This window comes from Hibiscus syriacus, unplaced genomic scaffold, assembly GCF_006381635.1.
Source record: "Hibiscus syriacus cultivar Baekdansim isolate YM2019G1 unplaced genomic scaffold, ASM638163v2 tig00007085_pilon, whole genome shotgun sequence".
In the NCBI taxonomy this organism is placed as follows: Eukaryota; Viridiplantae; Streptophyta; class Magnoliopsida; order Malvales; family Malvaceae; genus Hibiscus; species Hibiscus syriacus.
The window spans coordinates 21,106-38,563 of NW_024062126.1; the positions used below are offsets into that span (position 1 = coordinate 21,106).

The following is a 17,458-nucleotide window of genomic DNA, read 5'->3' on the forward strand; positions in this document are numbered from 1 at the left end:
TAGGGTGAGTTTTTTCTTTTTCTTTTTCTTTTTACGACGATAAAAATAGCATATTATGGAGAAGCAGTTTGAATAACATGTCACGTAGGTAAAAACGTACCCTTCAAAACACGTTTTTTGTAAGACGTTCCTACGTGGACACACTTTCATCGGAAAGATGTCAATTTTGCTAATAATATCGATTGAGTACCACTTAAATGAAAATATTGGGAAGAGTATTATTCTAGTAAGTTGGCCAAAAAGAAAATTAGGGTTTGTAGTATATTTCATATTTATTCATTCGGGATAAAAAGTTGAATTTGATGTTACATTGATCAATGCAAAATCAAGAATGGGTCAAGTAGAAAAAGCGGGTAAAATTGGCCGAGTAAGGTATATGGGTTTTTTATTTAGTCTATTAGGGTAAGTAAAAATTTATTTTAAGATCTATGATATTTTCTACAGTAATATGGAACTCGTCACGTCGAGGTGACGCGTTTTAATAAAAAAAATTATTTTAATTTTTACCTCGATGTGATAGATTTAAAAAAAAATATTTTATTAGAACTCGTCACCTCGACGTAACGAGTTCCAATAACACTATAAAAATGTCGTAGATTCCAAAATAATTTTTACTTGCCTTAATGTACTAAATAAAAAACTCAGTATCCTTATTAGACAAAAAAAAAAGCCCAAAAAACCATAAATTTAGTTGAAGCAGCCAAAGTGGAAAACTAAATTATATCCAAAAAAAAAAATCAAAATGTAAAACTCGATCCCATATTTTAAATTTTCAACATTAAGAGTCTTTGTAATATTTTTATCTAAAATTTTGATCCATTCGTTGTTTCCTATTCAATGTTATCGTCAATTTCGATCCGGCGGCAATTAAAACAAGGGTAAATTAACTTTTTTAATCCTTTAAATTTATGATTTATCAATTTGATCCTTAAAAATGTAAACATAGATGATTGAAAAATTACATTGTTCAATTAAATATTATATCGAACTATATTAATAAGTTTTGGGTAAAGTATATAAATGGTCCCCTGACTATCAAGAGTTACAAAATGGTCTTTTGATTGTAGCTTGTTGCTTTGTTGAGTCCCTTGAATATTAAAAGTTACAAAAAAGTCACTCGACTATTTATTATGCTCCAAATTAGTCTTTTGTTTTTAATATATTGATGACAATTTGAGTTGAACGTTAATATTTTATCCGAGATATGATAAAATCTAATATCAGAATCTCAAACGACTATCATATCTCAAACATTACATTAACATCTAGCTCAGATTGCCTGATAATTTTTAATAGAAAATGATGAGTTTAAAACATAATGAATAGTTGGGTGACTATTTTGTAACTTTTAATAGTTGACTGGCTCAATAAAGCAACATCTTATAGTTGGAGATCTATTTTATAACTTTTAATAGTCGAGAGACTCAAAAAAGTAACACCATATAGTCGGGGTACCATCTGTATACTTTACCCTAATTTTTTTAAGCTTTTAATTAAATCTGAAGGATCTTTAAAGGATCATAACTTCATACTTATATTTAAATACATACCGGACGAGAATTTTAAGTAACATAGGCTTAGAGCTAGTTCTTTGCAACTATGACAAGATGAACACTAAGAAGCACGTTTGCAAGAAAAAATGAAATAATATAAAGAGCTTTAGCAGAATGAACATCAATAACATGATACAATGCTTTTGTTAACTAGCTGTAGAGTGTAGGGGTTTATCTTTTATGTATGAAAACATTTGAATGTACGGCAAGCTGCGTAGATTGACGTCTATGGCTCCGTGGAAGACGAGAGATACAGACGCCATTCTTCTGGTGTCTCGTTTCTCGTCACTTGTTAGCGGAATCGCAAGTATGTCGTAGTCCTTGGGAGCCTTAACAATGAAGGGGACAATATCTTGGTTCTCAAAGACGAAATTGTTGCTATCTTAATAGTTTTAGATGATTAATGCTCTTCCTCAAGAGTTTTTCGGCCTTTCTTCGAATTGCACTTGGCACAAGCAGTTACCTATGCCGGGAAAACAAAAGAACAACACTATAAACATCCGTGAATCGATGGTGATTAGGACCATGATACCTTGAACTCATTTGATCAGGTTTCCCATAGTTCCATAATATTAAATACACATGATTAACAGATTTGTTATAAGCTCAAACAAATCAATCAATAGAGTTAATCCACAAATAGCGAGTCCTCTTACTAGAATTTTCCCATTTCCATTCACCTCCTCTTTCAACCGGAAGAACATGGTCTATGATCAAGTTATTGCGAGTGGAACAATACCTGTCGATAAACGAAACATCCACTGAAAGAAGCTTTGAAAGCAACATATAATTGTTCTTAAACTAAACTTATGGATTATTATGTTATGACCCTGCGAGAGAAGAAGAATAATCGAAAGAAAATAGAGGAAGGAAGATTAAAGAAGATGAGAAAGGAATTTCAAGAAGACTGAGTTTCATTCATTTCAATCATATCGTAAGCCCTACCTAGTATATTGCTTATATATTTATATTGTACCAACCCATTTACCAGCTGGCAATACAGTTGTCTCTAACAGTTAGATTCCCTTGCAGGTGTTGTTGGTGTTGTTGGCGTGACTTCCTTCACTGCTGGCAGTACCCCTCCCTTAATTGAAATCCCTAACCCTATTTCTAATTTCCCTAATTCTCCTCCATTTTCTCCGATTAATGAATCTCTCATGATCATGACAATACCCCCTCCACGAAAGGATTCTTGTCCCCAAGGATCAAATCCTAATAATTGTGCCTTAAGCTCAATATAGTTTACCCCAATGACATTTTCTAACCTTAAGTTCATCCATTGCAGCTTATTGTACTTCTTCTCCCTATGTTTGTCAAACTTCATAGCAGATTGTACCTTCAACTATCCCTTATGTCCAAACTTGAAAGGCTCCAATGAGGTAATATCTTGATCTCCAGATTTCTTTTTCAACCAACTATTATAATTCACTGTTTGCACCTTCAAGGACTCATATAACAAGTTATATGCTACTAACCCCATACAATGTAAAACTATGCAGGTACCATATACCCTTGCTGCTAGCCTTAATCCTTTTTGAAGAGCAAGTGAGTTTTGATGGTAAGACCGAAACTTCAGGTAAATTCTGTCGTCTGTCTTTATACCCCTGTTTGTCAATTTTAGTTTAGCAAAAAATTTCAGCCTTGCTTGAGTCTTCTGAAAAAATTTCAGATTCAAAAGTTGTTGTTTTAGTAACTGATTCATGCTGCTTTCTTTGTTGACTTCCCATATAGTTATGACATTCCCCTTCCCTTGAAATGATCCTTTTCCCCAATGATCAAACAACTTTTTTCCAGCAGGCATCGCATCAAGCTTTGAATAAGGAAACTTGTTCAAAGCATGAACTTCAATGCAGGCTGCCCCAATATCATCCAAGTCTCTTCTTATATCAGAACCAACTGAAATCCCTATTGCTTTCCTCTGCCTTTTGACTGTTTGTTGACCACCTATTAAGTACAAATACCATTCGGAATCTGTTACACCTTCTTGATCCCTTGAATTCTTTTCGGCCACAATTTTCAAAAATATTTCGATAATTTTCAGATTAATCAACCCAATATATTTCTTTTCCTTTCCCATTTCGACACATAGGACTTGTAAAATCTCCTTACGGATCCATGAATATAGCAATTCCGAGGCTCCACTTGTCCACTATGATAACTCATATACAAGCACCCTCATTTCATCCATGAAATCGTTATGGAATTCTGTTAGATGGTAGACGATTGCTGGAATCTTTTCTTCTTGAGGAAGTATTGTGAACCTAAAATGTCAAGTACCAGGAACAAGAACAATTACAGTGGCAGTGAGGAGACGTTGGCAGTAGTATGCATCTGGTGCCTTTTTTACAGCTTCAGCAGCTTTGATTGCCTTTTTAGGCAGCTCAATTCTAGGAAAGAAATACATTGCACCTTCAGCCTTGTTGCATCTTACACCTTCCAACTTGTTGAATGCATCTTCCAATGCCTTTGCACGCCTGGATAAAGATGAGAGGATTCCATCTCTAACCTTAGGTGAACTCAAAACAAGACTAGCAAGAATTTGACCAGAGATGTTGGAACACAGATTGACAGATGCCACTTTGTAAATTTGTTCCCTGACATCTGCACCGAACTCAGTTACCTCCATGTAGCCACCCCTTTTTCCACACTCTCCATAATAACCTTTAAAGACTGACTGAAAATATACTAAGTATATATCCTTCTCGCCATAACCCATGGATCGCGAAACCTTCTTGAAAGAGTGGAATTTCTTTTCAGGTACATAAATATTTTCCTGGTAAACCTCTTCTGCCATCAGAACAAGACCCTCTTGCTTGCAGAACTCCACAATTGCCTTCTGATTTTCCTCAGCAAGAACCTGTCCTGTTGGTTTGCCTGGATTTATTACAACCAAGGCCCTAACGGTGCTGCCCTTGGACCTGGAAGTCTCAAGTTGTTTCTTAAACTCAGAGACTTCCAAACCCCATCATGTGGCTTTATTAAGACAGTATGGAATCTCCACAGTAACAAAACCACTGCCCTTTCTAATTATCTTCTCGACCTCTACTCGCACATCTTTAAGATTGATTTCCATTAGCAATAATCTAAACTTGTAAGGGTCATCATCTTCTACAAGTTTATCCCTCCCACCATTTTGGAGGAGTTGATTAACCAACACAGATAGTTCAGATTTCTTATCCACCGTATAAATTCCAAGGTTAATTGGATAGTAATTTCCTACTACAGGTTGAGTAACTATAAGGTTCCAGTCCTCTCTGAAGTCTCGTACCCGTTTTAGAAAATCTCTCCCATTAGAATCAATATGAAACACCTTGTTTGTGGCCATCTTTACTGTCTGCCGAGTAATGATCTTTTTGCCGACAATGTCATATGTGGGAATCGAACCAATAGTGAATTCAAATTCAGCATGCTCTTTTTCTTTATAGAGTCTGGTGACCTGGTAGATCCATTCATTAAATTGTTGATAAACTTCATCAACTAGGGGTCCACGAGTGACCTTCAACGGCACTGATTGTGAAACAACGATTGGAGATGAGCCGTTAGGCCGGAATACATATGCACCAGATGCCTGGGAATCAGAATCACCACTGCTTGAACTGCACTACAGGTAGCTCTGTTGCACTGGTATATCTACCTTTGGTGTTAGCAATTTATCGAACACTTGGGAATCATCATGTTTTTCCTCACACTTTTTACCAGTCAGCAACTGTAAAATGTACTCCACATCTCTTTGCTGCGACGCCATTTTGGATTCCAACATACTCAACCGGCTATTCTGCTTCTGCCACCATTTAAGAGGTTTTGTGCCATCCGCTGCTTGCGTCACCAGAGTTCTAAGTTCTGCAATCTGCTGCTGGATTGAAGAAAGATTAGGAGTTTCGACCAGGGTTTGGTTCTTTGCTTTAATCTGACAGGAAATGATGGCTCTGATACCAATTATTATGACCCTGCGAGAGAATAAGAATAATCGAAAGAAAATAGAGGAAGGAAGATTAAAGAAGAGGAGAAAGGAATTTCAAAAAGACTGAGTTTCATTCATTTCAATCATATCGTAAGCCCTACTTAGTACATTGCTTATATATTTACATTGTACCAACCCATTTACCAGCTGGCAATACAGCTGTCTCTAACAGTTAGATTCCCTTGCAGGTGCTGTTGGTACTGTTGGTGTGACTTCCTTCACTGCTGGCAGCACCCCTCCCCTTAATTGAAATCCCTAACCCTATTTCCAATTTACCTAATTCTCCTCCGTTTTCTCTGATTAATGAATCTCTCATGATCATGACATATTACAAGTTTAATTATGACAACTTACTGACAATTAAAATTGTCCCTAAATAGAACCTTTTGCGAGTTAGATTGGTGATGATTCTTCTTATTGATCTTAACAACTTGCAAAATATAAGGAATCTAGGAGTGTAAAGAATAATGTAGAATCAAGTGGAGTAAGTTACATGAGAAAGTAAGAACGATTTATGATAATGTTCGTTGGTTTCATACCCTTAACACTGCCGGTATGTTGAAGGATTCATTCTGGGAGTTCACGTTCTGATCATAATACTCTAAAACGTCAGCCTGAATAAAAGAACAATTCTGCACTGTGTTACTCGGGTGGATGAATGTGTCGAACACGAGTACTCGAAGAAAAACAAAGGAATGATTGAAGCATTATAGGTTCTCTATGCATGTTTCATTTATGAATGTGAGTATAAGTTCTGCATCTGAGAAAACACATACATGAAAGTAAAAGAAGTAGATGAATCATCCAAAAATTTGAGATTCTTGTTCTTTTGTTGCAGGGGAAGGGTGACACTAATCCATCATCATATGCTATCATATAACGAAATCGAAAAAACGAGTACCGGAAACAAGAATGAAAATCAAACACTTCATAGCTCTCCTCATCTTGGATCTTAATTTTGTAGAAAGACAAACGAGAGTAAAAGAACTAAAAGCCTCACATGGCTTCCACCCCAAGCATCTAAAATGACGAGGTGAGCCTTACTATCCAACCTTCTCCATGAACTCCAAACATACAACACGCTTCCAGTAAACAACATTGATCGATCTGTCTGGACGACATCGATAGTTCGAATCATCAGAAATGTATCAAATAAAGGAGAACTCATGTTGCAGATTGAACACAAGGGGAAACACTGTCAGATATTCCTAATACTCATAAACTCATAATTATATGAATACTATAGTGATTAGTGAAAATTGGACCATGCAATGTAAGTATAGAATGGTAAAATACTAATATATTAAACTAATGAAAGCATCAAAATCAAACAAGAAAAGATGGGTAAATGAAAAATGTTTTTACCTGTAAGAGATATCAAGAACAAGACCTCTAAAACAAGCCAAGTCATCAACTACAAGCTCACTGTCATAATCCTCGTCATCGTAAATCCCTTCATCACTAACATCAAGACTTGCCTTTGCATTAAAGGTGTTGCCTTTCTTCAAGGAGGAAGAAGAGAAGCGGTGTCTTCTAGTAGTAGAACCAAGAAACCTGCGCATACCCTTTTGAAAATGAAGTGAATTAAGCCCACAAGAACAACGGAAAACATGGCTAACGAGCTTCTAATGAAAAGGGCCTTTTGGGTTCCACTCCATCTCCATGAAAGAGCGCTTCAAACGTCCTTCAGCAGTGAATTCAGCCATTAACTGGAATCCAAGAAACCGGTTTAGGTGTTCAATTACAGTAGTTAATTTTGTTGCTTAAGGGGCTGTTTTTAACTTAAGCGTTGCACTTAGCACATACCAACCGAGCAAGCTGATTTTTTATTTCTTTTATTTCTCAGAAAGGAAGGAAAGGGGAAGTTTCACGGAATAAACCGTTGCCACAAAGATTTGGCATGTACTCCCGCTTCTCATGGAAGTTCTACTCACTACTCTGGACAAACTTGAGCACCTTGGCTTTAAGCTTGATCACTGGCAGAGGGATCGAAAGCGCCATGCTTTTAAAAGGAAAAAAGAGCTAAGAAGTTTGATTGCCTCCCTTATGAAGAACGATATTTCTGTGGAAAACGTGGACAGCTTACACTGTGCATGCCGGGAGTTTAGGTGGCTTTTGGTTCGCTGGAATGTTTATGAGGGAATTGAAATCTGTGAATGAATTGGAATCTGTAGGAATTAGAATCCAATTCCATATTCTGTTTGGTTGGCAGGAAATGGAATTGGAATCCAATTCCATATTCCGTTTGGTTCACAGACATATCAGATGAATTTGATTTCAGTAATGTAAAATGACAGAATTGTCCTTCTTATTTTTTTTGTTTTATTTTAGTTTATTTTACAACTTACATGTAGTAATATATATAAAAAATTAAAAAAAATATTAAATTTTCATTTTATTGATTGATTATTCATTTCAATAAATTATAAAAATCATGCTAATAAATATTATAAGTTAAAATCATCGCAATCAAAATATGTTAATAAATTACCAAAAGATATAGCATTATTTCGATACATTCCAATCGAATTATGTTAATTAGTTACCAAAAAATATACTAAAAACTATTTTTATTCAATATATGAATTAGAAACTCGACCCGACACGACTCAAAATAATAAAAAAATTATTTTTATTCAATAAAAACATTGACTTAATTGAAAAAAATTATATATAGAGGGGTATTATTGTAATTATTCCTAAATATATAAGGTAAAATTATATATTTTTTTCGGGTCGGTCCGGTTTTTTTCACCCTAAACCCGAACCCGAGCCGACCTGACCCGAATATCACACTTAAAAAAACCCGACCCGACTCGAATATCACACTTAAAAACCCGACCCGACCCGAACAAAATAAAGTTTCATCCGACCCGACCCGAATATATGAATTAGAAATCCGACCCGACCCGAAATAATAAAAAAATATTTTTATTTAATAAAAACAGTGACTTAATCCGACTCGACCTGAATTATATATATTTTCGGTTCGGTCCGGTTTTTTCACCCTAAACCCGAACCCGACCCGAATAGCACACTTAAAAAAACCCGATCCGACCCGACCAAAATAAAGTTTCACCCGACCCGACCCGAATATATGAATTAGAAACCCGACCCGAAATAATAAAAAAATATTTTTATTCAATATATAAATAAGTTACCAAATGATTTATGAGTGTAGTATGGTCAAATTTCAATTCCCTCCAACAAGCTAATTGAATTTCATCCATTTTTGGATGGAATTCACTTTCCCTAATTGAATTCCATCAGAGATTCTAATTCCTTTAAAAACTTGAACCAAACATGGAAACTGGTAGAATTAGATTCCAATTCCCACCAATTCCAAGGGATCCAATCAAACGCCACCTTAAGGATATTCTTGATAGGGAAGAGGTCGTGTGGATGCAAAAAAGCGAGAGTGGCGTGGTTGAAAAACAAAGACGGTTTCATGCAAGGGCGAATGGGAGATGGAAAAAAAGGGTTAAAGTTATCTACAACAGTCTTGGTGAGTGGAAGGAAGACTCTGAGGATGTTTGCGAGGTAGCCACTGACTTCTTTTACCGGGCTCTTCACTTCTTCCGGAAACGGGAGTTCGGATTGGATCTTGCACGCCGTCGACAAGTGCATCACCCCAGAGGAAAATGAGAAGTTGTGTGCCGAGTTCACTAAAGGGGAGGTCCAAGTTGCTTTTCGACAAATTAACCCACCAAATAAAACTCGCGGTATTGATGGCGTACATGCTTCTTTCTTTCGTTTTTATTAACATATCTTATGTAATGATGTTTTATCTTTACGTCTTTCTTTGTTTCTTTGTTGAATGGATCGGCAAACTTTGAGGATGTTAACCGAACCGTTATTGTTCTTATCCTGAAAGTTGACTCTCCTACTTTAATAAAAAAAGCTTTAGGTTGATCAGTTTATGTAGGCTTATCTACAAGATTGTGTCAAAAGTTATTGCTAACCGTTTTAAATCTCTAATGCGCTCTTGTATTTCGAAAAATCAATGTGCCTTTGTTCCTGGTTTCTTGTATTCAGATAACTTTGTTGTTGCCCATGAGCTTTTTCATTATTTAAAGAGCTCCAAAAATAACCCTAAACTTGATACGGAGAAAGCCTACTATATGTTCGAATGAAATTTTATCTCTGATATTATGAACCATCTTGGCTTTGACCCCGTTTCATTAACTTGATCATGAAATGCATTAGATGCATGTCACATATTGTTTGCGCATCAATGACCAAGTTTCAGGTTTTTTCAAGCCGAAGCGGGGATTGAAACAAGGGGATCCTCTCTTCTCGTACCTTTTCCTTTTATGCCCTCAAGGTCTTTCGACTGCCCTTTTTTCGGAACAGAATAAAGGCAACATTAAAGGGGTTCGTGCCAGCTTGAGAGGACCTCGGATCAACCATCTTCTTTATGTCGATGACTGTCTCCTATTCATGAAGAATTCTGGGAGTGAAGCTCGACATTTGAAGAGGGTGCTGGAGGATTATGAAAAGATCACGGGGAAAAAAGTGAATCTTGAGAAATAGAGGACAAAAGCACTATTTCGACTATTCTGGGAGTGTAAGAAGGAAATGACCCAGTTTTTATCTTGGACTGCCTTTTTTCGTTGGAAAAAACAAGATAAATATTTTTTGGTTTCCTTCGAGATAAGGTCTCCAGGCGCATTAAGGGATGGACCAAGAACCTGTTGTCAACCGGTGGCCGATAAGTTTTTATCAAATCTGTGGGGGAGGCACTTCCAACCTATGCAAATACAACAACAACAACAAAACTCTGATTTCCATATGTAATGGGATAAGGAAAAGTAGGGTAGTATACTGACCCCAACGCCAGGTTGAGAACAGCTTCCGTGGAAGACCTCCGGTAGTCAGAAAATTAAAAATAAAGATAAGATGCAAATGCGTGTATAAATAAATAAATAAATATATAGATGAACAGTTTTCATATGCAGTTTTGATATGTGCGTCTGTAATAGAGAGTAATCCCTGTAAATAATTCCCTGCAAATAATTTCCTACATAGAAATCTCTGCATATAGACTGAAAATGTAAGACCCAGCTAAATTTAAAAAGAGGAAACATGAATATAAATGATACACCTAAGTCAATAATAGCATTATTTCAACCTATGCAAATACATGTTTCCTAATTCCACAGGGTCTTCTTGATTCCATTATCTCAGAAATTCGTCGCTACGGGTGGTCCAAGAAGGACAAGAAAGCATGGGCTAATCTGTAAGAATGAACAAGAAACTGATCTGCATGCCCTAAAAGACGGTTATTTTGATGAGGGTTTTCAGCCTAGCAAAGAATGGATGGAGAAGGCTGCCTCGGTTCTCAAAACTGATATGTTTACAAAGTTTCTGCCGCTGATTTGGAACCGGCGCAATAAACAGATCCATAAGGTGTTCTTCATTTCTTCAACCTGCACGTGTTGTTATCGATTTTGCTTGGCTCTTCGGTGTTGATTTCCTTGAAGCACGTCGTGGAACTGAGGTGCCAGTCCAGGATAGAATCATGAAGAATCCCTCTAACTGGACCAAACATACTGCTAGTAGGGTCAAGGTCAACGAGGACGAAGTCTTTTTACCGGACTCCAATTCTGCAGCGACACCGGTGTTGTCGCCAGGAATGAACATGGGATGGTTGTTGGTGGCCATGCGAGAAGATTGCAGGGCATTTCTTCTGCCGAACTGATAGAAGCAATCGCCTTGAATTATGGGATCGAATTGGCTCATGAGATCGGTTGGGTTTTGGTTGACGTGGAGAGTGACTCTTAGGCTGCGGTGAACAAGGTGCTCACGCCGAATATAAGTCACGGATTCATAAATTTAAGAATAAAGTTTTAAATTTAATTTTTTTTCAAAAAATAATGGATATGCAAAAACTTTTCTTCTTCCTTTTTTTCCTTAACATATTAAACTAAAATTAATTATTTTTCTACGTCGAATATGAATCTCTCAGTAACTAGTTTTCACCTCCGGCAGGCTCGTGCTTGTCTCAGGAATGAGGCCTCATTCACTGTTCATCACATCCCTCGACCAGCAAATAGGACAGCCCACGAGTTAGCAAAATGGGGCCTATCTTGTACCTCACCTGTTTGCTTCGTTTATGAACATCCTGATTGTATTGCTCTTCGATGAATGAATTGAATTTTCCTTTAAAAAAATTTCTTTACATAATCCATGACCATGGCCATGACCCTTTTTCTAACTAAAGACAAAATAACTTTTTGACCCTCAAACTTCATCACTTGATGCATTTTAACCCATTCACTTAATTTGAAATTCCCACCCCAAAACTTTTAAAATTACTTACAACGTTTCATTAAGAAAAAGAAGACCCTTATTAGTCAACAAACAATAAAAAATAAGAGCCCTTTGCCGTAAAATAGAACATTGTGGAGAAAATATTAAAAAGAGACTAAAGTGACTATATAGTTAAAAGCTACTCTTTCTACCCTAAATGAAAACATAATAAACCCAAATGCTCCAAAAAAAATCACGTTAAAGGAAATTTTATTATATTATGCCGATTTTAAATGTGTCCCTTATTTTTTTACTGTAGTGTCAATTTTATATTTTAGCCATTAACGAAATATTACAATAAAGGACAGGAGAACCCAAAATATTAGATATGTAACAAAGGTGTTTAGGGATTCATGCATAACAATAGAACAATTATGGACGCTGATCTAATTTACATGTTTTCAGCATTTTCTAGCATCAATTTACAAACCTATACAAGCCATAGCCAAATCAGTTCCAGCAATAAAAAGCACAATTTAGGGTCAGATTTAATGAAGTTGCCATTACACTTTTAATTGGAAGCAAAATGTCTACAACTTACAACCCTCAAGTTATTTTTTCCCTTCCTAAATTACTAATTACATGCAGGATATTACCTAGAATTTAAGCACCATACTGGCTTTAAGGGGAAAAAAGGAAACTAGTTATGAAAACCACATCCGAAAGAGACGGGTGCCGATCCAACGGACCAGATTACCGAAAGTTGCAAATCCCTGTTCATTATATAATCATAATTGAAATTGAACTCCTGAAAACCATGGCATAGGAAAACCTAGTACCCACAACCGAGTTGGTGAAGGCTGTATTCCGAAAAGCCATGTCCCATTCAAAGGTTTATTATTTGCCACCAAACTTGAAGATCAGACAGGCCAGGTCCGCAACATTCTTCTGTGACAAACAGAAAAATAATAAGATTCAATCACTTTAAAGGGAGGAGAGAGGGTGTAGTTTCTTAACATTGTTGGTTTTTCCGGAACTCTGTAAGGACAGGATATATGTTCTCGAAGGCTGTGTATGTCTCATCTCTCACCTGAGACTCAAACAAAGAAAAATAGTAACTCAATCATAAATAGCATGCATGAAGGTTGAACACAGGTTCGAGGTATCACCTTAGCTCCGGTGATCACAATCTTCCCTGACACAAAAATAAGAAGCACGATCTTTGGTTGTTTCATACGATAGATCAGGCCCGGAAAGAGTTCTGGTTCATACTGCATTAAAAGAACATTAAAATAAGTCCCAATCATTTACCCTGACAAACAAGTCTTGACAAACACTGCTTTTCATCTAGAACTACACAAAAAAAGGCTAAAGCCCAAACATATCTTCTTGTTCTCAAGGCTATTTTACCAGACAAATGATAACTCACTTTCAACTTCATAACATATAATGTTTCAAAATAATTTGACCAAATATTTTGGTCACCGTCCCTGAGCTCAACAAATGTAAGGGTAAGTAGACTCCACGGGACTCGTAAGAAAAGACTAACTATATAAATAAACATACACATAGATAAATGCATACGCAGTCTTGCACTGATCTCAGACTCCCAAATGTCCACCTATAAAACATGCATATCAATGTTCATATACACAAGGAAACAATCCAATGAACGCTGACCGCCACTTACACTTGAAAAGGCACCATGGGAGTATGCAAGACCTTCAAGTCTGATAGGAAATTTAACATCACAAGAACCAACAATGTTCTGAATCTTGAAGTCCTGCCAATAACAGCAGAATAAGGTAAAGGACTGACCAAGTAGGGGAAAACACTATTGAAGGATGAAATTTCAGTCAATTTGCGAGACGTTATGAGCATTGTTTGAACGGGAGAAATATAAAAGAAATCAACCATTACAGTACCTTAAACTTAGCAGGAAAACCAAGCTTTTGGATAATTCTGGCATACTGAAAAGCAGAAAAACTTCTCAGTTACTCACTGGTTTCACAATTGTATCTTCCTGTTCTAACGAAAAGAATAACTGCAGAACATAGTTCAAAAACAGATTTAAAAAGCATGTCAAAGATAAATATCTACCTTCCTTGCAGCCAGTTTAGACTGCTGTTCGCTTTTTGCGCCAGTGCAAACCTTAAGCAGCAAGGAAAGTTGTTTAGTAAATCAATAATTGAATAATGATAACACACTAGCACTAGTTATTTACTAAATTATTTTGGCGCTAAAACTTCCACACGGCCAAATAGCTGCATATGATTATGATTTCCGATAAGAAATGAATTACCATCTTTCCAGAGGCAAAAATCAGAGCTGTAGTTTTGGGCTCCCTGATTCTCATAATGACAGCAGCAAAACGCTGTAGGTATATTTTTTTATAAAAAAGGTTAGCGACCAAATAACAGCAGCTGCACAAACTATATCAAGAGATAACAAGATCCATCAGTAAGTAGTATACCTTCGGATTATACTCGGCGTTTCGAGCTTGCAGAGCAATCTGCTTAAGATCCAACTTGCAATCTAAGTTTACAGTTGATACAATGTTCCTAGGAAAACAGTAAGAGTAAAACAAGATATTAACTACAGCCAAATCCAATAGTTTTAATAGTAGAAACACGAAGAAACTTATGTAAAGTCTCACTCCTAAAAATAGATTTCCCAATCACATCAGTTTCAGTTTCCTGTTAGTATCAGTTAGGGACATGTTAGGGCATAAAACAAAGTCAGGCACCTCAACTTATTTGTCTGGCTGATCCTTCTTAATAACAAGAATTAAGAGATGTGGTTTAAATGGCATATCATTTCAAAAGCAGACAAGTGAATTAAGCTTATTAATGATATTTTATATAATTTAATTATATTACCCACCATCTACATCTAAGAAACTCTATTAGCATAACGAAACGCAAAACAATATCATCAAAAGACATCTAATTAAAGCCTTCCACTATTATGGTACAAAATCACACTCAAGTGTCCTTTAAATTTCCAATCAAGCCTACTCAACCCTACATAAAACGGAACACATTTCTCTAAAATTCTTTTCAACGTTCACAAACAAACACCAGTCCACAAGCTAACACAGCATATCCCTAAATTCCTCATTATTCCCGCAACATAATCAAAACCCATTTCACAAACTTCTCGTCGTCAGCAAACCATAAGTACGAATATATGCGTGGGAGATCCTACAGGCCATTCTATCTTCAGCTGGTTCTTAAAAGGTAAGCGTCGGTGGCAGACTCCTTTCCTAAAAGGCAGCAGCTGGAGTTGGACAAAGTTGCTGCAGCTTAGAAGAAAAGCTCAGCGTGTCATTAAGCAGGCGAATGAGGCTATGGTGTGGCCTTTCCAAGGGCACAAGCATGATGTGACGGTCAATTAACCGTGATTTAATGCATACCTACCCAAAACTCTAACTCACAATTACCCACCGATCCACAAACTCTATCCAGCAAAAAGATCATTCAACTTATAAAAGCACCAAGACTAAACTCATATCCCCAAAACACCTTCCTTTTTCTCCCGAAATAACACCTAATCTTCTAAAGATCTCCCCATTTAAAACCTATATAAAAGCAGGTCAATGAAGACGACAAGAGAGACAAAATAGAGACTTACTGAAGAGTGGGAACAATGCCAGATGGATGCTTAGAAAGATCCACTGGTTGGCTCCCTTCGAAGCCACCTTGTTCCGCCATTCTCTTCTTCGTTGTTCACCCAAAAATTCCGAAACAAAATCCCCAATATTTTCCGAAAACAGGACTGGGTTTTCTTCTAAACACACAATTCCAGAACAACCCAATCGAATTCGCCAAATCTAATAAACCCGTTGACCAAAAAATTAGGTTTTCTTTTTAAAACGTTATAATCTAAACAAATTTAATCAAATTCAACCCATTAAAAGACATAGTCTACAAATTCGGAGGGAATGAAGAAAAAACACAACACAGAAACAGATCAGATCGGGTTCATTCAAATCCAAGCAAATTCACCAATTTTTCAATGGAAAAAGATTGGGGGATATTAAACGATCGCCTATAAATATATCGAAATCGGAGGGAAAATTGAGGGTAAGAGTTTGAAAACGAGAGCCTTATATATATATATATATAGAAGAGAAGATTTTGGATTAAGATAAAAGAGAGAAAAAGGAATGGATTTGAGAGGGCATCGATTTGATGATGAGATTTTTGAGGGTTTCGTTTATAAGGAAGGGGGAGAGGCGGTGATTCAATCGGGGTCCCCTTTTGTACCCTACTCTTCTTATTTATAGACCTTGACTCGATTGGCCGGTTAAGAAACGTCAGATACCGGTTTTTGCCGGTTATGATGGGGAAAAGCTTGCCTAAGCTAATGTAATTTATTACTAAAATAATTATATTTAATGACTTTATTTTAAAAATATATTTTTTTCAATAATAATGAATTTAATTTAGTTGATATGAATAATTTAGAAAAAATCAAATTCAATAAAGTATTTGTTGAGTTGATGTCAAATTAATTATGTTTTAATATTTTTTTATAGAGTTTGTGCCGAGTTTATTTGTATTCACCTCGTATAAATTAGGATAAATTATACGAATGATCTTTTATATTTGAGGTACATCTGATTTTTTCATCAGTTAAAAAATTAGTTTTGATTCTTATATTATTAATTCGTTTCGTTTTAGTCCCTCAATTATTAGGGCAAATTATGACAATAGTCCTCTTTATTTTCGATCTGATCGATTTTCTAATTAAATGTGTTTGGTCCCCTATGTTATCTATTTGTCTGGTTTAAGTCCCTCAATCGTTAACTCTAGTAAATTCATTTACAAATCTGAGTTGGCAATTAAAAAATTAAAAAAAAAAACACGTGTAAATTCAAACACAACCCACATTACTTCCTCTTCTTCTTCACCATAAACGTACTTGACAGTTTGTGAAGCAAAGTCCAACCCTATCATGTAACGAAAAAGAGATGATATTCTGAGCACTCCTAATCTTTAGAACTTGGAAAAGCAAAGAATATAGACACTAGATGTTGAAATTTGATAGAAAAAGGATGGGCGTGGGGGGACAATAATCAACATGCAAGATCAGGTAGTTTGACTTACCATTATTCTCCAGATTGAAAAAATGGAGCCATATATCGCCCCAAAAAGTATAGATTCGCTACCACAGCCAAATCCTCTTGTCGCCATTGTTTGTTTTTTCTGATGAATCTTGTAAGTAAAAGCTACGCCAACGCGAGCACTTTCGTCGATCATAGCAATCGCCGTCATCGGCATTTTAGCCACCGGTTTCTTGTTAGTCGGCTACTACGTCTTCGTCCTCTTCTTCTTCGGCGAGTATCCAATATTTATATGCTTTGGATATTATGGAGGGTGTTAAAAAGGCCAAGGATGAGAAGGGTATCACTGTTAATGAAAATGAACTCGGTTTGATCGATAACGAACCGGTCGGCGGCAGGGCGATGCGGTTGCGGAAAGTGGTGAAGTAGAAGGTGAAGAAGAAGACCAGCAAAGGAAAACATGTTGAGAGAAATGAAAAGACTGATGTTATGGTTGAAGAAGAGGAAAAAGCTGAGGAAAAAGTCATTGTCATGAATAAGTAAAGTCATCTTTGACCCTCATCTCTAGTCTACAGTATTTTTATCTCTGTTCTATAGATAAAATAATAATTTTTTGGAAACGAA

At 36.3% G+C, this 17,458-nt stretch overlaps 1 protein-coding gene and 1 pseudogene across 4 annotated transcripts; both read right to left on the reverse strand.

Moving 5' to 3' along the window:
* Positions 1 to 1,239: 1,239 nt before the first annotated feature.
* Positions 1,240 to 7,515, reverse strand: LOC120201251 (annotated as a pseudogene).
* A 4,860-nt stretch (positions 7,516 to 12,375) lies between these two features.
* On the reverse strand, positions 12,376 to 15,765 carry LOC120201248 (TATA-box-binding protein-like). Of its 4 annotated transcripts, none has more exons than XM_039201894.1 (10): positions 15,400 to 15,765; positions 14,240 to 14,327; positions 14,069 to 14,140; positions 13,867 to 13,917; positions 13,692 to 13,736; positions 13,435 to 13,549; positions 13,333 to 13,403; positions 12,936 to 13,037; positions 12,783 to 12,856; positions 12,376 to 12,714 (listed from the first exon to the last, which is right to left on the reverse strand). In XM_039201894.1, coding segments are annotated over exons 1-10 (699 nt in total). In that variant the 5' UTR covers positions 15,480 to 15,765; the 3' UTR covers positions 12,376 to 12,713. The 4 variants fall into 4 exon arrangements, 3 of the variants coding, with proteins under 3 accessions (XP_039057825.1, XP_039057827.1, XP_039057826.1); XM_039201896.1 differs by lacking the exon at positions 15,400 to 15,765 and adding an exon at positions 14,789 to 15,170 and having other exon boundaries at positions 12,784 to 12,856; XM_039201895.1 differs by lacking the exon at positions 13,333 to 13,403 and having other exon boundaries at positions 12,784 to 12,856; positions 13,457 to 13,549; positions 15,400 to 15,760.
* Positions 15,766 to 17,458: the final 1,693 nt, after the last annotated feature.

What these genes read in the sequence shown, in the direction of transcription:
- LOC120201248 (XM_039201894.1), bottom strand. Translation starts at nt 15,479, where the DNA reads ATGGCGGAACAAGGTGGCTTCGAAGGGAGCCAACCAGTGGATCTTTCT. An exon ending in TTTTTGCCTCTGGAAAGATG is followed by an intron (nt 13,918 to 14,068) that starts GTAATTCATTTC and finishes TTGCTGCTTAAG; the next exon opens with GTTTGCACTGGCGCAAAAAG. An exon ending in AAGTGGCGGTCAGCGTTCAT is followed by an intron (nt 13,404 to 13,434) that starts TGGATTGTTTCC and finishes TATGAACATTGA; the next exon opens with TATGCATGTTTTATAGGTGG.